The sequence below is a fragment of the Pongo abelii genome, chromosome 15 (assembly GCF_028885655.2).
Source record: "Pongo abelii isolate AG06213 chromosome 15, NHGRI_mPonAbe1-v2.0_pri, whole genome shotgun sequence".
In the NCBI taxonomy this organism is placed as follows: Eukaryota; Metazoa; Chordata; class Mammalia; order Primates; family Hominidae; genus Pongo; species Pongo abelii.
In genome coordinates this window covers 59,075,537-59,097,913 of record NC_072000.2, presented here as the reverse complement: position 1 = coordinate 59,097,913, position 22,377 = coordinate 59,075,537, and the positions used below count along the sequence as shown (strand labels likewise).

The window sequence follows — 22,377 nt, the reverse complement described above, 5'->3', positions numbered from 1 at the left end:
TATTATAAATTAGAAAATATCTAAGAATATGGATTTCTCTATCTTTTTCAGATTCTAAGTTGAATGTGTGAAGTAAAGACTATGTTTTTAAAATAAAACACAAAGCCTTTGGATTTTACATAGAAGTTTTAATTAAGTAGAAATGAAAATTTATCCACATCAATTTATTTGAACTTACATCCAAGAAGAAACACTCAGCTTAAGGATTAGAAATAAAAGTGGCAATTGTCTACTTCTTTCGTGGTAAGGAATAGATCATACAAGCCTGACTGACGAGAGTAATAGCTTTGTGAAAACTGTATATTCGAGTACATGTGAACTCATACTTGGCTTATATAGAATTTATCCAATTCTAGCAAAGTCAGCATAATTTAAATAAACCTCCTTGAGTTTTACACCATGGCTCTCAAGTCTGAAAGCTTAGATTTGATTATAACCATGGCAAAAGTGATTATCTTTATTTTCTGAAAACGTAATCAACTTTTAAAATAAGTTAGGCAAACATCAGTTTTACACAGACCACATGAAGGGCAGGAGGAAACTGCAATTGTTCCTCTAATTGCAGAGCCTAAACCATAAATTCAAATTGTACTGCTATCTCTACTGTTAAAACAAGTCAAGAAAGTCTTTTACAGTCTAAGTGAATGTAATTATGCAGCATCCACTACAAAGATATTTTGAAAACCTATCATCACGTTAGTACTCAATGGCTGTACAGCAATTATTTTAAAGTATGCTCCCAGGGTCACCTCTTGCTGAAGAATTAACCTCCAGGAAGTCGAGTTACAAGTATCACCTACATTTTATAGGAAATAAAGGCAAAGACTTAGGACTGAGTCATCTGTTCAAAATTAGAAAGTAAATAAAAAAATAGACTTTGGCTTTATTTGAAAATCCCTTTCCGTTGGGTTATATCCATTAATCTACATTTCAATTTCCAAGCCAATCTATTTTAAAAAGTTACCTCCATTTTGTGTCCAATATCTTACTGTATTACAATAGTACAGGTAGACTCTTGCACTGCTCATTTCTAGTAGGCCATTAATAAAGAAAAGAAAAACCTTTGTGCTTTCTGTTCTTTCCTTAAATTACAAATGTAAAACCGACTTTTTTCCCCCAAAGTAGAAACAGTAGTTTGCTTGACTAAAAATCTTTTATTCACTTGGGCATTACATTACCTAACAGTACACAGGCTTATTTTGCTTTTAAACATTGTTTTCCTTGTGTTGTCTCCAGGAATCTCTTATAATTTTGTCTACTTTCCTGTGAAATTTGCTTTACCAAAATGAATGCATAAGCTGTTTATTGGATTCTGACGATAGCTAAAAGCGACAAGAAATATTTTAATGAAAAGTAAGTGTAAGGGTTAGATCTTGGCTGGGCACAGTGGCTCATGCCTATAATCCTAGCACTTTGGGAGGCCGAGGCGGGTGGTCACCTGAGGTCAGGAGTTCGAGACCAGCCTGGCCAACACAGTGAAACCCCGTCTCTACTAAAAATACAAAAATTAGCTGGGCATGGTGGCACACGCCTGTCATCTCAGCTACTTGGGAGCTGAGGTAGGAGAATTGCTGGAACCTGGAAGGCAGAGGCTGCAGTGAACCGAGATTGCACCATTGCACTCCAGCCTGGGCTGACAACAGAGAGACTCTGTCTCACAAAAAAAGAGATCTCAAGGTTTTTGTTTCATAGGAAGGAAGCTCTCTATTGCGTGGATCTATAAAATGATCCAAACTTCAGAGACAGGAAGCTGATAACTGGATTTATCTTCTTAATGGCTTTGGCTCATGAATAAATGATAATGGTTTATGTGTTTTTCTGATAAAAAGAAATGGAATTTGTATACTGATAGGAGTCCTACTTGCCACATTTGTTCTACTTATTAAGGGATTTCTAATTACTGAGACATTCTTTATATTATTTATAATAAGTCAAAACTTTAACTGAAAGCCATTCTTTGACCACAGTTGGCCATTAGCTGAAATTCAGGAAAGAGCACAGGTTTGATCACCAAATCAATAAATCTAGCCACAGGCTGACTAAAAGCTTCCTTTAATCTTCTTCCTATTAGGTCTTCCTTTAAATTAAACCATTCCCTTCATGAATTATTTAAGTGAATGGCGTGGTTATAGAAAGATCACATATAACTCTATACAAAAATGCTAAAGGAACCTTAAAAAATCCATTCAGCATACTTCAGGAATTACACTATGAATCAAGATGCTGTAGGCTTAGAAAAAAATGGGAGTGGGAGTATGTCCTGTAAAGCTTCAGAGAAAAATAGAAAAGTCAAGTTTATTTCCTGATTAGCCCAGGATGATTCCCAAAGCACAGTTAAGTGTCTGGTCCAGACTAGCTATTAGCGATTAAGTAGTTTCTTTTCACTGTCAAGGCTTTTCCCTGAGGTAATGCCTAAATTCCTAATTTTAATATCTGATCTTATTTCTCTTAGCTCCATCCTCTGTCACCAGTAAGCTCTCCACATTTCCACCATGCTAAATGCTTTCTCAACTCTGGAATTTACACTTTTCAAATCTTCCCTTTGTTCAACAGTTACAAAATTTTAGACAAATTTATACATTCCCACATTGTTCCTCTCAAAATTTACTTATTTATATAGTGCAATCAATATATTGTTTACATTTTATATAGGTTAGTTTCTGAATACTGTATGTTCTTCCAAATGTATCCTTACAAAGACACAGAGGAAGGGGGTAACCTTTCTGAATTCCAATTCCTTAATGTTTCTAAAAAAATTATTACTCTTTTCTTTTCCCTTAAACAATTCCCTTCTCAAGTCTTTATATATCTACTTTCCAAACTTCTTTTCGCTGTAGCAAATACCAAAGGAAAAATAAAAATCATTTCAGAGTCAATGAATCTCCTCCCTGCTCTCATTTATTAGATCATCTACTTCAAGGCTACATATGTGGCAGTACTTTTTAAGTGTTAACAGCTGTTAATACCTTGAAGTTGAAAAAATAAAAAAGCTAGAGAAAACATATCACAAGCAGTTTGAATTATATGAAAAGGTACTTAGATCTTGACTTTCATATAAATACTAATTTTAACACTATAAAAGACAACATAATTATATATCATTTTTCTTTATAAAACTACCCCTTAACAGAATATTTGTAAGCTAGTCATCCCTTAGGTTTTTCTGTACTGATAAAAAGTTATTTTTAAAAGAAAAATATTGAAAATAATTGTTTCACAGAAACAGAAAATCTTATCAAATTCTGATAAAAAACTATAATCATGGGTACTCTTACCACACTATTTTCTTTCACCAAAGATGGATATTTAGGAAATGGTATATTGGTTAATAAGATAAGCTTCTCAGCGATCTACAAAAGTGCCACAATAAAGATGAGGTAGTATGAGACTTTTCTAACCTTGTAAAAGGTAAATATCGTCTTTAGAAGAGATATTTATCCTGACATTGGTGTTATGATATCCTGAGCCTCATCACTGCTAAGAGGTGCCATTTTTGTAGCTACATCTCACTGAGACTAAGACAATCTTGAGATCACTGAGGAAAAAAAAATGCTAAAAGATAATGGTAATAGAGATTTTCCTTATTTAATTTTGTAATAATTACTAAAAAATTATTTTAAAGCTATTGTGGAAAAATGCCATTTTCATGTTAACAGAACTGCAAGATAGGGAAATGCTACTCACATAAAAGCAACAATAATGAAGAAATATTTGTTCTAACTTGGAAGTTTATGAGTCAAATTTCTTTCAATCCAGGTAGAAGCAGTTTCCTAATATAGCTAAACTAGCATCAAGAAATCAGTTATGATATTAAAAATGTCAATGTGTACAAAGGGTTAGATAGCTCACCAGAAGAAAAATTGTCTATCTACATTTATTATTCACTGATTCTTTAAAAAAAGAAGATAGGATACCACTCCATTTATTTTTACTAGTTACCATGGGCTAAAGATGTTTCTAAAAATGTTGCCCTGTTTCTGGGACAGTAAATTTAAAATATCACCCCTTTTGTCCAGTACTGTTCTGTATGGTGTAAATCATGTAGCTGTCAAAAGGCTTTCTTTTTTTTGAAGCCACATTAAAGACTAAGTTAATTCTGAAGATACCGATAATTATTTGGATCTTGTAGATCAAAAACAATATTAAACTTCCTGAATACTGAGCTCCATGTTTATTTCTTGAATCTTTATTCAAATTCAACTTAAAATAATGAAAAACTACTTAGGTACTCTTTGGTTACCAGTGGAAATTTGTGGCTGCTTATACATTGTGGAATTTCCCCAAAGTAACAGCTCAGAGTTTCTATAAAAGGGCTAAGTAGAAGCAACAGTTCATAAGCTAATACAGAAAAACCCCACAATTACTTTAGCACTTTAGTAACTACTAGCTACTAATAGTGTTATCATTATTTTCAAAGCTTCCAATGAGAAAGGAACAAGATTTATGTTTTGAAGATGGTTTAGCTCTTGCAGGTTGAGAGAGAGACCTATTCAGGAATGACAAATGATCCGGCCACATTGTAGAGAAGTGCACCTCCAGAATGATATGTTTCCATTTGATTCTCATTGACCAGATTAATCAAATTTAGTAATCCTGCTTTAGAGTTAATATTTAAAATAAAAATACACCAAGTTTGACTTGGTTTTGTTACCTTTAACATCCCTATTAGCAAGTTACAAAAGTCAATAACATTAGTATGAATGGTGAATTACAACATTCAGCTTTGCTGAAGAATATCAAACTCAATGAAAAGGGGGACGGGGAACTATATTTTATATATAATACTACTAATGGCATAGATTAACAAAATATTTTACATGTAGGAAAGGACATAATATTACTTTTAAAGAAAAGTATGAAATACACAATATTCAAATGTGTTCGCAATGCCTACCAAATTTCAAATGTGCCTGGATCATGTACAAATTAAGGAAAGAAAAAATGTAAGTATACAATCTACACGGTAAAAACAAAAACCAAACACCTGGTTAAAAATATCCATTTAAGCTCTAGTGGATAACCTTAAACAATTTGTGTATCATTAAAAAAATGGATTTAAAAGTGAAATTTAGGGCAGAGATTTATTTTGGATACCACTGCCTTTGTAGAAAAATTCAAAGTGGCATAATAAGAAAAATAAAATATTAAAAGAAAAAATATATGTTATCATTCCCATGTTCCTATCCTGTTACTAGCATTGCTGTTCTGGTGCATCAATCCTGAGTACTCTAACTTTTGATTTATAATGATATTCCTTCAGATATAATTTCATAGAAGAAGGAATTGGAAGGGCATCGATGCCATCGTAAGTTGTACAGTTACAAATAACTGTTCTGCATATATGTTGCAGGGAAAAAGGGAAAGTCCGAATTAAGGGAGTGGATAGAAGGGGTTCAAAGAACATACAGGCACTTGGGTCCTTATAATGTTCTAGGAGCCCAGTAATGTCAGGAGAATGGAAGACACAGGGGTCGTGTGCATCAAAGCTAAAGTTGTGATTCCACTGTTCAATTCTAGCATGAAGAGAACGACTATAACGTCTAAAACTAACAGAGAATAAATAGTCTTCCTGTGCTGAGTCTCGAAGTAAAAAGGTACCCTCTGGTTTTCCTTCCAGTAGTGCTTCAGCTGCATATTTATCCATCACTCCCCAATAACATGGGTTGTTATTGATCTGAAGGAGGTCTGGTACAAGACAGTGGACATAATCAATCTGCGTGTGGTATTTAGGAGGTGTTTCCAACTGCAGGATTTCATCATCCAATTCCCATTTGGGTTTGTTTCTTTTTCTGGAACTTGTGCAAAGTGTTAGAATTTCATCATCAGAATCCATATCACTATCTTCTATACTGTTATTTGAAACCAGGTTCATCACAGAGCCAGTGATAGGACCTTCTCTACACAAAGCATTGTCGGTGGTTATGACACAGGGCTGAACATTGGTATGTGAGAAACAGTTTATACTTTCTTCCATATTTCTTCGTTTTAGCTGACCATCCTTCAATTCAGTCTGAGACAAGTCTGTGCTTACCCATTCATCTGATTTGGAATTTATAGGAGCAGTGTGTCGTTTAATAAAATGCCACCTAAAGGCTAAATCTGATCGAGGTGGGAAAGGACACTTATCTAACATGAGTTCACTGATATGAATTTTCCTTTTAGATGGAAGCCCTGAAGAGTGCCGACTACTACAATTTTTTATTGGAAAACACTGCCCCACGGCATCTTGCAGTTTCTGTTTAAGAGATCGGCCTAAAAATCGATGCCCACAGGAATGATCTAAGTCCAACTCAATGGATGAACAGCTGTGCTTCCTTTCTTGGTTCCTTAAAGACACTTCAGTTTTCTCTATACCATTCACTGTTTCAGCATCTGAATAACTCTCACTCTTTTTTGACCAAGATAACTTCTTTCCACTCCACACATAACCGTCTTTTCTGTCGGCACTTCTGCTCCGACTAGTTTTGGGCCTTACATCTACATTTTTACTAATATTTTCATTATTTTCTGCCATGTTAACAAATTATCCACAAATTCTAAAGTTATAAATACTGCTTTTTCAATTTTCCCAGCAGGAAGTTTCTTCTGGGCACTTTCTGGATGTATCTAAAGAAAACAAAAAAGAGTCATTAACCATTTGTCATTTACCGTGTCTAGTTTACATATTAAGCTTCAATTAGACACAAGAGGGAAAAGCACAGTTAGTACATGAAAAAGAGATGTTGGAAGGGAGTCCCAAGACACTTTGTTCCCACTTAAATAAAATGCTATATATTATATAATATACATGATAACTTAATAGTGCCATAGAGTGAAGAGTGAGTTCCTTTCTCACAGCTAATTTTTAGTGTGGATAAGAAAAAGCCAAGCCTCCTCTATCAACCATAATAAATGCTCAAATGTGAATAGTTTCTAGTCTTGACGTATATCTTATGCTCATCTCTCCTTTTCATAGTTTTCTTATTTCACAGCAGACCAGTGAATTATTTGTAGGAGACAGACACAAATCTATGAGCTGGTATTTGAGAACTACCACCCTACATAGTTCCTTCACCTTCTTCTCCCTATTTCCTTCCCTACTGATTAAAATATGAACAATTTTAAGTTGTAAAGCTGTAAGAATTTATTAAATAAACAATCACCATTGAACAGCAAAAATGCCCAGTAAGCATTCCCAATACAGTGTTTTAAACTCACTTCAATAATTGGTCAACTTTACCATTAGTCTAGGCAATTTTTAGAAAATACAAAATTGAATAAAAATTTGCCATTTTAAACACATACTCCTTTGTATTCTTGATCATTTGAAAACAAGCAGATAAATTTCTATAAGGCCCTGCCTTTCCTCTGAAGTTGGTAAAACATACTAGAATTTGCAATGTAAAATACCGAGTTTCATGAAGACTAATGATAATGATTGCTTGTAAATGGAATTTACCTAAGTATTCTTATGTGGAATAAGATTTAGGGTTGCCAGGCGCGGTGGCTCACGCCTGTAATACTAGCACTTTGGGAGGCCGAGGCGGGCGGATTACCTGAGGTCAGGAGTTCATGACCAGCCTGGCCAACACAGTGAAACCCCGTCTCTACTAGAAATACAAAAAATTAGCCAGGTGCAGTGGCGCATGCCTGTAATCCCAGCTGCTCGGGAGGCTAAGACAGGAGAATCGCTTGAACCCAGGAGGTGGAGGTTGTGGTGAACCGAGACCGCGCCATGGCACTCCAGCCTGGGGGACAGATCGAGACTTCATCTCAAAAAAAAAAAAATAGATTTAGGGTTGGCTGGGCACGGTGGCTCACACCTGTAATTCCAGCTCTTTGGGAGGCTGAGGCAGGTAGATCATGAGGTCAGGAGTTTGAGACCAGCCCGGCCAACATGGTGACACCCTGTCTCTATTAAAAATATAAAAATTAGCCAGGCACAGTGACGAGTGCCTGTAATCCCAGCTACTCGGGAGGCTGAGGAGAACTGCTTGAACCTGGGAGGCAGAGGTTGCAGTGGGCTGAGATCGCACCTCTGCACTCCAGCCTGGGTGACAGAGCAAGACTCTGTCTTGGAGAAAAAAAAAAAACATTTAGGCCAGGAACTTGGGGAAGGGGTCCTATAATCTCAAATATTTTACAAATGAAAAATAAATTTTGCAACAAAAAAAATCAGTCATACTCAACAGTCTGATATGATTGTCTGATTATATATGTCACAGGAAAATTTAAAAATCCCAACAGTCAAGTAAATGCGTACGGACACTTGAATCCATTTTCAAAGTAGTGGGATTTGAAACAAGTATCTATATTAGAAAATATGACTGGCAAGTGTTTAAAAGTGTGAACTAATAATAAAGACTTGCCATATAAAGAATTCCATTTCTAAGGCCAGGTGCAGTGGCTCATGCCTGTAATCTCAGCACTTTGGGAGGCCAAGGTGGGTGGATCACCTGAGCTGAGTTTGGGACCAGCCTGGGGCAACATGGCAAAACCCTGTCTCTAACAAAAATACAAAAAATTAGCTGGGTGTGGTGGCGCATGCCTGTGGTCTCGGCTATACAGGAGCCTGAAGTGGGAGGATCACATGAGCCTGGGAGGCAGAGGTTGCAGTGAGCCATGATCGTGTCACTGCACTCCAGTCTGAGTGACAGAGTGAGACCCCAGTTCCAAAAAAAAAAAAACCATCTGGTGATTATAGTTATTATGGTCAGCCCTCCATATCCATGGGTTCTCCATCCTCAGATTCAACCAATTGTAGATCGAAAATATTCGAGGAAAAAATCCCCAATAAATTAAAAGCAATACAGTATAATAACTCTTTTTTTTTTTTTTTTTTGAGATGGAGTCTCGCTCTGTTGCCCAGGCTGGAGTGCAGTGGCGTGATCTCAACTCACTGCAAGCTCTGCCTCCCGGGTACACGCCATTCTCCTGCCTCAGCCTCCTGAGTAGCTGGGACTACAGGCGCCCGCCCCCACGCCCGGCTAATCTTTTGTATTTTTACAAGAGACGGGGTTTCACCGTGTTAGCCAGGATGGTCTTGATCTCCTGACCCTGTGATCTGTCCGCCTCGACCTCCCAAAGTGCTGGGATTACAGGCGTGAGCCATCACACCCGGCCTATAATAACTCTTTATATAGCATTTACATTGTAGTATTATAAATAATCTAGAAATGATTAAAAGTGGGAGGACATGTGTAGGTTATGTGCTAATATTACTCCATTTTATTTTAAGGGATTTGAGCATCCATGGACTTTGGTATCTGCAGAGGTCCTAGAACCAATCTCCCTTGGATACGCAGAGACAACTGTATTTTGATTTAGTGTGCTCAATGATATATAACCATTTAAGATCTTCAGGGAAAAGTATTTCTTATCTAATTTTGAAAGAAACTTCATCACTTAGCACAGCCAAAATTGTATTCAACTGCCTGCTTTGGCTGTTCATTGACTAAATTCCATTGAACAAAAATTAGAAGCAACAAGATGGGCTGAAGAATATGAAGAGTCATTTATTAATAAGGTTTGAAATGCTTGGCGCTTTTATTTACTAAATGAACTTCACTTCTGAGTGTGACCTCTAGTCTTGCCTCCTTGCTACCTCTAAATTGTGGCATTTCTTCCTTCACTTCCATATGAGAGCTAAGCTCTCTACCTGTGTTTTTTTCTTTTTCTTTTCTTTTTTTTTTGAGACGGAGTCTTGCTCTGTCGCCTGGGCTGCAGTGCAGTGGCACGATCTTGGCTCACTGCAAGCTCGACCTCCTGGGTTCACGCCATTCTCCTGCCTCAGCCTCCAGAGTAGCTGGGACTACAGGCGCCCACCACCACGCCCGGCTAATTTTTTTTTGTATTTTTAGTAGAGACGAGGTTTCACCGTGTTAGCCAAGATGGTCTCGATCTCCTGACCTCGTGGTCCGCCCACGTCGGCCTCCTAAAGTGGTGGGATTACAGGCATGAGCCACCGTGCCTGGCCTCTACCTGTGTTCTTGATGACATTCTCACCTTTACTGATGCCCTACTTCAATTTCTCGCTCAAACTTCTCGCTACCTTCAAAAACAACTAAGTCTGCTTATAAAATGTTTCAGTGATTATTATAATGCTTTCTTAGTCATAATTGTTCCCATTTCTACTAAATTTATTTTATTTTTTTAAGACAGGGTCTCTATCGCCCAGGCTGGAGTGCAGTAGTGCGATCATGGCTTGCTGCAGCTTCGACCTCCCAGGCTCAAGTGACTCTCCTGCCTCAGCCTCTGGAGTAGCAGGGAATACAGGCACGTGCCACCATGCCAGACTAATTTTTAAAATTTTTCTGTAGAGACAGAGTCTCCCTAGGTTGCCCAGGCTGGTCTTGAACTCCTGGGCTCAAGTGAAAGTGCTGGGATTACAGGCATGAGCCACTGAGCCCAGCCCTAAATTTCTCAATGAGTAGTGTAACTTAATTTCCCCTCAAGATGAAAACAGCTTTTTGTTTTTTTCTCATTATAAAACAAAAATTACTCCAGTCAGAAAATGGCTGAGTAAATATCTTTTTGCCCCAGCCTTCTCTCAGAAGTCAGTCCAAACAACAAGAAAATATGAAATAAAATCACAAACCTCTTCAATGAAATGAACAGATATCTATAACCTGAGTCATAAAATAGAGGTACAGAAAATGAATGAACAATAACTGACTCAGCAGCGGAGATGCAGGTGACAGACATCAGGCACAGAGGTAACGCAGATAAGACGCAAGCCAACAGAGCAGGTAAAATTCAGGACCAATAGGCACTGGGTGCTACAGAAAGTGTGGGTGGAGAACAGGGTGGAACATGGGGAGATAAGTTGAAATTCTGCCTAAGAGCAGGTAGATTTCTCAGTTTCTTATCCACATTTAGAGGAGATGGGACATTTATTATTTGGAGAAACTGAACTAGGTGGGCTCAGGACTTTAAATACCAGACACAGCAGAGGGTAGAGGGGAAGACTGGGCCTAAAAACCAGAAACAAAGTAAAAGTTCCTTGTTCTCTTCTGCCATCCAGCTCCCAGAACTCCAGCAGCTAGATTTATACCTCCCTAACAGAAGAGTGGCAGATACTTTCCTGGAGAAAGAGAACGGCCAAAGAGAAAAGATCTATCAAAGCTGATAGCTGGGAATCCTCCAATAAAAAGCTAGAAGACCACCCAAGCATACAGTGAAGCACACATATCCACAGGCCCTGGCTACTCACACACAGCTTCCAGGCAGCATAGCTGTACACTCTAAACTATGAAAGAACACTCCTGGGTTATCAGACTTGATATGGTTTGCCTGTGTCCCACCCAAATTTCATTTTGAATTGCAATAATCCCTATGTGTCAAGGGCACAGCCAGGTGGAGATAATTGAATCATGAGGGCGGTTTCCCCCATACTGTTCTCATGGTAATAAGTCTCTTGAGATCTGATGGTTTTATAAATGGGAGTTCCCCTGCACAAGCTCTCTTGCTTGCCACCATGTAAGATGTGACTTTGCTCCTCATTCACCTTCTGCCATGATTATGAGGCCTCCCCAGCCATGTGGAACTGTGAGTCAATTAAATCTCTTTCCTTTATAAATTACCCAGTCTTGGGTATGTCTTTAATAGCATGAGAACAGACTAATATAAGACTTTTGAGGAAAGCTTCTAACATATATGAAATAACAAAATATACAGAATTTGGAGAAAGCAATAACTATGGAAAGAGTAGAAACTAAAATTGACTTATTTCAAGTCAAGAAAAGATATTACAACTATGAATAAGTAAGATGGTATAAAAAGGAGGTGGGGGCCAGGCACAGTGGCTCATGCCTGTAATCCCAGCACTTTGGGAGGCCGAGGCGGGAGGATCACCTGAGATCAGGAGTTCGAGACCAGCTTGGCCAACATAGTGAAACCCTGTCTCCACTAAAAATACAAAAATTAGCTGAGTGTGGTGGCAGGCGCCTGTAATCCCAGCTACTTGGGAGGCTGAGGCAGGAGAATCGTTTGAATCCGGGAGGCGGAGGTTGCAGTGAGCCGAGACTGCACCCCTGCACTCCAGCCTCGGTGACAAGAGCGAAACTCCTTCTAAAAAATAAAAATAAAAAAAATAAAAAAAAAAGAGGTGGGGACAACTAGAATAAGAGTTTTTTTGGAAATTAAAAATATGATTGTTAGACCAGGCATGGTGGCTCATGCCTGTAATCCCAGGACTTTGGGAGGCAGGTGGATCATGAGGTCAGGAGTTCAAGACCAGCCTGGCCAAGATGGTGAAACCCCATCTCTACTAAAACTACAAAAATTAGCTGGGCACAGTGGTAGGCACCTGTAGTCCCAGCTACTTGGGAGGCTGAGGCAGGAGAATCGCTTGAACCTGGGTGGTGGAGGGTGTGGTGAGCCAAGATCATGCCACTGCACTCCAGCCTGGGCGACAGAGTGAGACTCTGTCTCAAAAAAAAAAAAAAAAAAAAAATTGCTAAAATAATTTTTTTTTTTAATTGAGACAGGGTCTTATTTTGTCACCCAGGCTGGAGTACAGTGGCATGATCTCAGCTCACTGCAACCTCTGTCTCCCAGGGCTCAAGTGATCTTCCTGCCTCAGCTTCCCAAATAACTGGGACTACAGGTGCATGCCACCATGCCTGGCTAATTTTTGTATTTTTTTGTAGAGATGGGGTCCTGCCATGTTATCTAGGCTGGTATCGAACTCCTGGGCTCAAGTGATCCGCCCACCTTGGCTCCCAAAGTGCTTGGATTTCAGGCGTGAGCCACTGCACCTGGCCTGAAATAAAATATTCAATAGAAAAGTTCGTGGGTATGCTTAGGAACTAATACAGCAAATAGGAAAAAATGGTTAACTAGACAGAAAAGACAAGAAAATTAGAGATTAATATAGGCATCACAGAAAACAACAAAAAAATGGACGGGAGAAATTATTAAAGAAACTATATTAGAAAATTTCCCAGGAATGGCTGGGTGTGGTGGCTCAAGCCTGTAATCCCAGCACTTTGGGAGGCCGAGGCGGGTGGATCACCTGAGGTCAGGAGTTCTAGACCAGCCTGGCCAAAGTGGTAAAACCCCATCTCTACTAAAAATACAAAAATTAGCTGGGTGTGGTGGCAGGCACCTGTAATCCCAGCTACTCGGGGGGCTGAGGCAGGAGAATCACTTGAACCCCAGAGGCAGAGGTTCCAGTGAGAGAAGATCATGCCATCACACTCCACCCTGGGGTACAAGAGCGAGACTTCATCTCAAAAAAAAAAAAAAAAAAAAAAAAAAAGGTTAGAAAATGTCCCAGGACTAAAGGACAGGCACCTCCATATTGAAAGAGCCCATTCAACATCAAAGTACATTATTCTAATTTTAGAAGCCTAGAGATAAAGAGGCGATACTAAGTCTTTCTGAGAATGAAAATTCATGCTCACCATGGAAAACCCAAACTAGGCATAAAGTTATAAGGAAAAAGTAAATATATCCATAATCCCACCACCCAGCAGTAACCACTTTAACATTCTCAGTATCTCTATATATGTATATGGATGGCAAGGATGCATTCCCACAGCATAGTGGCGGCAGGCATTAGAAACATGGTTTGAGTCCATAAGAAGGAATGTGACTTTAATATTTTGCTAATGTGCTCGTGTCTGCATTTTTTTTTCTTTAAATCATAGCCATATGGTAAATTTTCTATTTTGTTATGGTTCTCTTTTATTGATGGGCATGCAGTGGGTGTTTCTTGGAAATGGCCAATTTTTATTAAAATATTTCTGGAAGGAAAAAAAAAAAAGAAACATGGTTTGAGTCCAGTTTCTGTTTTGTGCCAGCCATATAACCTTGAAACATCAGTGCATTCACATGTAAAATGGAGGTACTAATGCTATCTATTTCACTGGGCTGTTGGGGGTAAAATAATGCATGTATTCAGCTCAGGTCCTAAATGTATTAATTACTCAATATATGTTAACATATATGTTCATTTTTTTCTTTTTGTTTTAAAAAGAAACAAAGATTACATATGTTGTTTTGTTAAAGCACCTAAGCCAGTCTTATTGGCTTTACAGTTTTCTTCATAATGAAGAAATCACAGAATACCTCTGTCTCTAGTGCAGTGTTACTACAAGGTAAAGAGATTTTCATGAGCAAATATAATTTTCAGGAGGAAAACTGATGTTTCAAAGTGAAAAAGGATCCATATGTCAGATACAGGTGAAATTAAATAGACTATGAAGTTACAGAACAATTTGACGTCTTCGCCCAAAGAACAAGTTTACATGCTAACAAAACAGGTTTTCTTTTGCAAGGCTCCCAACTTGTATGTTACAGGTACCAGTCAATCAAGTGTGTTTGGATTTTAGGTTAACTGTTTTTATGTGTGCTAATGCTGTAGATGTCGATAAAATAAAGTGAAAAATATCACTGCCCTAGTTGAGTTTTCCACACGTTCACCTGTACTTAAAGAGCTAATGTAGGCCAGGCGCGGTGGCTCACGTCTGTAATCCCAGTACTTTGGGAGGCCGAGGTGGGTGGATCATCTGAGGTCATGAGCTCGAGACCAGCCTGGCCAACATGGCAAAATCCCGTCTCTACTAAAAACACAAAAATTAGCCAGGTGTGGTGGCGTGCACCTGTAGTCCCAGCTACTTGGGAGGCTGAGGCAGGAGAATGGCTTGAACCTGGGAGGCGGTAGTTGCAGTGAGCCAAGATTGCACCATTGCACTCCAGCCTGGGCAACAGAGCAAGATTCCATCTCAAGGAAAAAAAAAAAAAAAAAAAAAGAGAGTTAATGCAATGAAAACTTTTTTTTTTTTTTGAGATGAAGTCTCACTCTGTCGCCCAGGCTGGAGTGCAGTGGCGCAACCTCTGCTGCCTGGGTGCAAGCGATTCTCCTGCCTCAGCCTCCCAAGTAGCTGGGATTACAGGCACCTGCCACCGCGCCTGGGTAATTTTTGTAGTTTTTTTTAGTAGAGACGGGGTTTCACCATCTTGGCCAGGCTGGTCTTGAACTCCTGACCTCGTGATCCACCTGCCTCAGCCTCCCAAAGTGCTAAGATTACAGGCGTGAGTCACCACGACCGGCCTGAAAACTTTCTGATTAGTTACTGTTTTGTATCTATCTCAGAATTAGAGCTTTACATAAATTTTGCTTAGCTATTCTTTTGCTAGAGAACTGTTAAGTTCATGCTCAAGAAGTCCTACTTTTATAAAATGTTATCTTTTGCCCCATCAATATACGATCCAGAAAGTCATCAGATATTTTAGTCTTCAAAGTCGGAAAAAAATTTTTCTATTTATATTTGTCTAAAACATACAAAAACTAATATTAGTACTAAATATGGTTGATAATGTTACCATCATGCATCGTCAGATGGTCATTTGTCTGTGCTGTTCCTAAGAGAAGAATGGGAGTTCCAAAAAGCTGACAAGTTATGGCAGCCAGCCCTCTCCATTTCTTTATTAACTTCAGTGTACTGTTTATATCTTTTTGTTTGTTTCTTTTTGAGACAGGGTCTCACTGTCACCCAGGCTGGAGTGTAGTGGTGCGATCTCGGCTTACCGCAACCTCTGCCTCCCAGGTTCAAGTGATTCTCCTGCCTCAGCCTCCCCAGTAGCTGGGATTACTGACATGTGCCACCACGCCCGGCTAATTTTTGTATTTTTAGTAGAGACAGGTTTTCACCATGTTGGCCAGGCTGGTGTCGAATTCCTCGACCTCAAATGATCCATCCGCCTCGGCCTCCCAAAGTGCTGGAATTACAGGCATGAGCCACCGTGCCCGGCTTTACTGTTTATATCTTACTAGAATATTTCGTGGATTGTATTATTTTAAATAAGAGAATCTTTAAAATACTTTGTAATGAGACATGACCGTAGAAGTTTTATAACATGCAAGGTCTGCTAATTATGCCAAGGCAAAGTACTTACATAAGTTGTTGAACTTTTAAGAGGAGTTGTGCATTTTTCTTTTACAAAATAACAAGTGTTCTAAATTTCATAACAATTACTGAAATAACAAGTGGCTCTCAGAAGCTACTTAGCAGATAGATATGTTTTTTAAAAACACATATATTTAATCATTCACTTTTCAGCATAGGTAACATCTTAACAATTACTGAGAAAGTAACTGCTTAAAAAATAACTGTGTGCTATGGAGAGATCTTATTAGAAAAAAGATATTTAGAATTTCTTTCACCATTATTTGATTCTGTTACAAAAAAATGAGAGAAGTATATCAAACTTTCATATCTTTATACTTAAACACATATAAAGAGAATTTTCTAATCTCTTCCAGAAGCTTCTTTGAACCAAAATTCTAAAATATAAAAAAATCAATCATATTGCTTTCAATAATAACTATTAATTTTAGTGAGAGAAAAATTATTTTTATTGTTATGAAGACTAAAGATGAGTTTTTTGAAATTGTGCTTTCGTATCTTGTCCATACACGTAAAATCTGAATGTAAAAAAAGTGTAGGGTTCTGAATCCGAACAAGTTGTTCCAGATAGCCTATCATTAATTCTTAAAATTTTATAAAAACTTTGTATAGGGCCGGGCGCGGTGGCTCACGCCTGTAATCCCAGCACTTTGGGAGGCCGAGGTGGGTGGATCACGAGGTCAGGAGATCGAGACCATCCTGGCTAACATGGTGAAACCCCGTCTCTACTAAAAATACAAAAAATTAGCCGGATGTGTTGGCAGGTGCCTCTAGTCCCAGCTACTCAGGAGGCTGAGGCAGGAGAATGGCATGAACCCAGGAGGCGGAACTTGCAGTGAGCCGAGATCGTGCCACTGCACTCTAGCCTGGGTGAGACTCCGTCTCAAAAGAAAAAAAAAGCTTTGTATAAATGAGGTAGAAGAAATGATAAGGTGGCTTTACCAACAATTTTATGTGACACAGAAATCAAAGATGATAGTTTGAAAGACGGTGACAAATCAAAGATCTTTGACTGTAGCTGCAAAAGCTTTTTAAAAAGAAGGTGAAAGAATCACTTGGGAAAAGGCTGCTTTGGCTCTTGATTCAATAATTAATTTTTTATGAAGGCAGCTATGTTACATTGCCCTGAGGAGTACAGAATGACATCTTTTTTTTTAATTCATATTTCTTAATGAGCAAAAAGCAAATGTTTAAAAAGCAAGTTTATATAAAAGCCTTCTCAAGAAAACAAGTACCCAGATTCTGCCACTATTTGGTCCCAGGTTCTACCACAAATTACAATGACAACAATAACAGAATGAGTGCCCATTATGTCAATTTTCATTACAAAATATTTAAATAACATTTAGTAATACTGACTAAGGCTGAGAGGGTGATTTTAATTCAAAATTTCTACAGAAAACAATTCAAATCCAATAATTAAAAGGATAAGCTTCATTTATCTGGAAATTAATTAGTATCCTCTATGATGTAGGATAACAGCATTATTGCATACGTTAATTATTCATTGAACTACTTATGTCTACAATGCTGACATACATCTAAGACCGTAATTAATGTAAATACAAAATTGAAATAAATTTGATCCTATAAAGAATAATTCAGTACACTACATTAATAATTCACAAATATATTATTATTCTGGTAGTAATTAAGCCTGGGGACTTTCCCTACGAAATTCATGATTCCAAAGTTTACCTGCCATCATGTACCCCAAAACTCCTTGAAAGCATTCGGATCATAGTCCGTGATATCTGAGTTGGATTCTGTAGAAACACTTAGGCTCCACAAATGGAAGTCAATGGAGAGCAGACAACAGATGAACTCCTTGGAATGTTAAGAAAAAAATCTGAAAATGGGTTTGTTTGTATGGGAAAATATCTGACCTAAAAAACAAATGTTTTTCTCATTACAGAAGCAATACAGGTTCATTTTCCAGTAAATATTTTAAAGTATCTCCTTTTTTCATGCTACTGAGCCAGGGCTCATGGGACTTAATGGCAATTTTCTAAAAAAGAATCATTGATTTGGTAGCACTACACCCTCCTTTCCCTTTCTCCCCACTTTTTCCATGCTTTCCTAATTATAGTTTGCTTATGTCACTTTTCCCCACTCTGTACTCTTGTGGACACTAGTTCTGAAAGATGTTAACACATATTCTGGAGAAAAAAAGGTTCTCTTGTCAAATAAGTTTGGGAAATGCTTCTTCTCTCAAAGATTACAGTGCATATTTAGCAAACGTTCCCAGGAGATCCTTCAGTAAATAAATCTGCATAAGCCATAGCTTCCTTTCTTTACTTTGCCACAAATCCTTTTGTGGAAGAAAGTTTGGGGAAACATTAATGGGCTAATCTGTTAACATCAGTGTACATTCCCTAAGCTTATTAGCTAAAGATAAGGAGAGAGGTCTAGGAACCCATCACTGAAGAGGCTAATCTAGAGTGAAGAAAGCAGAAACTACGAGCTGGCAGTACCTGAACTTCTAAAAGCAGAAGGAAGATTAACAGAATTTAAGAAACAGAATATTTAAGACACAATACTGAACCATTTTATGGCATAAATTAGATTGAACAGATTTATTTTTTCTTCCTATCTGTAATTTGTTATGATAAAAACAATATATGCTCATTGTATAATACATGGACCATTCAGAAAAGTTTAAAAAGGAGGGGAAAAAAAGCTATAATTCCATTATCTAAAAGCAAGCAATTTTGACATTTTGGCTTATTTCCTTGAATTCTTTTTTCTTGTGAGACCAATTAAGTGTAAAGAGAAAATTTTAAAGTTTTAAAGATCTGTAAAAAATTAACAACCTACACTGTTTTTCACTATACCATATTTGAAAATAAACATGGTGAAGATGAAATAGCATGAGCTGCTGAACTGTCAAATGTGGGCTACAATTCAGACTTTGTCACTCTCTAGGTATGTTACCTGGTTTAAAAAAATCTAATTTAGCTTAAGTTCTCCCACTGTAAAATCTGGATAATGCCAGCTACCTCATGTTTTACTGCCAGGAGTAAAAGGTATGAAAACAACATACACTGAACTTAATGAAAACAAATATTAACTGCTTCCTAGTATTACTCAGAACTTTTCATGTTAGAAGAAGTACATTTGTAAAAATGAGAGGTGGGAACACTTTTTTTAAAGAACACTTTTTTTTAAGAAAAAGGAGAGGGGAAACAAAGGCTACATGTAAGGCTAGAAAATCTGCACAAAAACGTGCCTCAGAAATCTGAGGTCAAGGAGCCTCTTCCATTTCTGAAATATCACAAAGCACTTTATATTATTCCTGATGTTAAATATATTATTTTTAAAAAGTTTTAAATTCTTTAAAACCAAAAAGTGTCATTTTTTAGAAGCTAACTTAGTAAATAGATTTAAATAGAAACAGGCAAAGATTTTATAAGATTGTATTATATTTTCTTCACTGCTTTATAACAATTACATATGCTTACATTTAAGGTTGGGTAACAAGTTTTACGTACAAATTAGTAAAAGGTGACTCTAGACTTTATGTTTTACTAAATTCTAAGTTTTGTGGTAACAGCTATGATTTGGAGAATGAGTGCGGTAGACTACCTTGGACTAGGTGAAAGACCTGGGTTCTATTTCTATCTCTGACATTTCGCAGGTGTGTGACTAGATAAAGACTAGATAAATCACAACTTTTCTTAGTTTTTCTATCTATATAACACTGATTATCTCATCTTGCTGTAGTAAGGATCTAGTGTTAATGTAATACAAGAATCAAATACTGGCTGTCTTTAGCCAGGGGAACTGGGTGGCTGGGAGTATGACTAGGAGGAGGACTTTTACTGTATAGCCTTTTATATCATATTAAGTATACATACAGACAAGTACTATTTACCCCAAAATTATTAAATAGGCTAGTAAGTTTCAGGACACATTTGGAAATATAAAAATCTTCACATTTCTAAAGTGCCTTCAATGTTTCTTTTTTCAATACTTTGGTCTCCTTGGCTATTGTTACACTCTTCAAGCCTTACCTTTCACAAGATTAATCATTTTTACACCAAGTCCATATTTTACTAGAAAATAATTTTTTAAACTCCTTCCATAAGCCAATACTGATATATCCTCTTAGATAAACCCTGTAAGATCACATTATTTTATATAGGTAATACCATCATCGGTAGAATGGCAATGTACCCATGTTTTCTCACCCAGTTGCCCTTGGGAGCAAAAATATTTGTGGGTCTAAGGGTAGTATGAGTGGTTACAACACAGCAAAGCTAACTAACCATCACTGCAATTGAATCTGTGACTTTGGCATCATTTTCAGTCAGTTCATTTAGCCACCCACACCTATGAGATAAGCACTGTTAATGATAAATAACTACATTTGGAAAATTTTTGATACTCATATCAGTGACACAGCTACACTGATTTCTTTTTTAAAAACTATGTTATTTTAACTAACTAGACAATTTTGCTAATATTTAAGTTACATATCTTTCATTACTGCACTATCATCTTGACCATATTGTTTGAATGTCTATTTCCCTCAGCAAGACCATAAACTCACTAAAGGTATTACAATTTGTAGCCATTTGACTGAAACAAATGGAATTGTGAAAACATGATACTAGCAAAAACAAGAATACATTTTTTAATATTTGAAAAATTTACTGGATAATTATTTAAACAAATCCCACTTTAAACAAAAACACTAAATACCCACCCAAAGTACCCCTTTAATAACATGAGATATTAATAACAATTACTTTTATACATCCATGAGTATCTCCTATATACTCTAACAACCCGACGGAGGTAGGTGTCATCTCCATTTTAGAGATGAGGAATTCGATTTTCAGTAAAGGAACATACTCAAGGTCACGCAATGTGTCAGTTAGAATTAAAACCCAGGACTGTTGAACTCGGAGGCTCAAGCTTTTACCATACATGCGAAATCTGCAAAGAAAATTGTTCTTTAACCTATGAATCAAATGGCTTGATTGATAAGAGAAAAAGACAGATGTGTGGACACCAATCATAGTCTCATGGGTATTACAGATATTATAGTGAAGGCATTTTGTAGCTATAACTTGTTCCAATTTGCAGATTCTTCTTATGCTGAGCTCTGAATAGTACTAACCAGAAATCTCACCACGCTTTATTCAACATAGAGATGAATATTATGAGAGTTCATCTTGAACTCTATGTACTCTAGCCAATGATATTAAGTTACTTGAACGAAAAAATTTATAAGCCAGTCTATCCAAAAAAACAAATGATCTCCAAAAAAAAAATTAGGTCACTCAGAAAGCATCATCTCTGGTACCACTGCTCTTTCAGGAGATCTACAGTGGGTTATTTTTCCTCAAATCCCAAGTTGTTTTTAAGCCAATCATTCTTCCTCTTCATTCATATACAAACCTCAGCGTCTAGTAAGGCTATCTGGAGCTCTAGTACTAAAAAAAAACGCCTCACACAATGCCACCCACGGTAATAACACGACGGTTTGCCTGTGTGCTTGCAACTTTTCACAATGGAACTAGATTGAAAAAAACAATAGGGAAACCTCTTCAACAGAAAAACGTCTCAGATAATAAAATAAATGTGACTGATACTGGAAGATATCACAAAAACGCAGAAAAATTCTCAAAGATAAGTACAAATGAAAGAATATCATTCTGAAGGTTTTCATCAGAGGCTGCTGTACCAATATGGAGAATGTGAAGACACAAGAAAAGCATAAACTTAAACTTAGTGGCCAAGACTTTAGCAGATATTGCATGGATCAAATGTAAGTACTCAAAGCTACTAAGTTATAACTCTTCTTTTGGTTCTAAATACTCACGTTAGTAAACTTTAGGTGGGATCTGAATAGAGAACACAAGTTACTTTCTTCATAACGGATATACAGATAGAGTCGCAAAGAATAAGCATTAATGTATACTCCATACCTTCAGGTACCAAGAGAACCAACCGGAACAGAAATTAAGTCATTCCTCCTTTATCTCTACAGAAGCGACAAGGTGAGGGCACGAAGGATGCCAAGATTAGAGGCTCTAAAAGATCTCGCCTTCTTTTCCAGAGAAGATGCTCAAAGATCTGTCTGCTAACTGGGCCTCAAGAAGAGATCGGATCCTTTTAGGGATCCGGATATTGTTTCCTGGGAGGAAAGCCTGGAGGGCAGGAACAAGACCCCGGCCTGCGAGGCCAGGCAGCGGCCACCCTTCCCCCACTCACCTCCCGGTGCGAAGCTTAACTGGGGTTGTCCGAGTAACTGCTGCCATCACCATCGCCATCAGTCTGGGCGCTTGCTTAAGTGGAGAGGGGAGGCCCAACCACTCCTGCACCTCGTGTAGGTCTTACAAAGCAGATGCTTTTCTGCCACCCCCAACCCCGCTTCGGCGTTCCGGTCCCATCCCAGCCGTCACGGTCATCGCCTCCGCCGGTTCCCTGGGCGCCGCCACCACTTCCGTGTTCAGCTCCCTCCCTTCCTCCCTCA

General features: G+C 37.8%; 1 protein-coding gene across 2 annotated transcripts; it reads right to left on the bottom strand.

The window, feature by feature from the left end:
- Nucleotides 1–107: 107 nt before the first annotated feature.
- SOCS4 (suppressor of cytokine signaling 4) lies at nucleotides 108–22,351 on the bottom strand. Of its 2 annotated transcripts, none has more exons than XM_054529632.2 (2): nucleotides 21,830–21,915; nucleotides 108–6,606 (listed from the first exon to the last, which is right to left on the bottom strand). In XM_054529632.2, exon 2 carries the CDS (start codon nucleotides 6,512–6,514, stop codon nucleotides 5,192–5,194), a length of 1,323 nt encoding a protein of 440 aa, XP_054385607.2. In that variant the 5' UTR covers nucleotides 6,515–6,606; nucleotides 21,830–21,915; the 3' UTR covers nucleotides 108–5,191.
- Nucleotides 22,352–22,377: the final 26 nt, after the last annotated feature.

Bases quoted from the DNA above. Each gene is read 5' to 3' on its own strand.
- SOCS4 (XM_054529632.2), bottom strand. From the start codon at position 6,514: ATGGCAGAAAATAATGAAAATATTAGTAAAAATGTAGATGTAAGGCCC.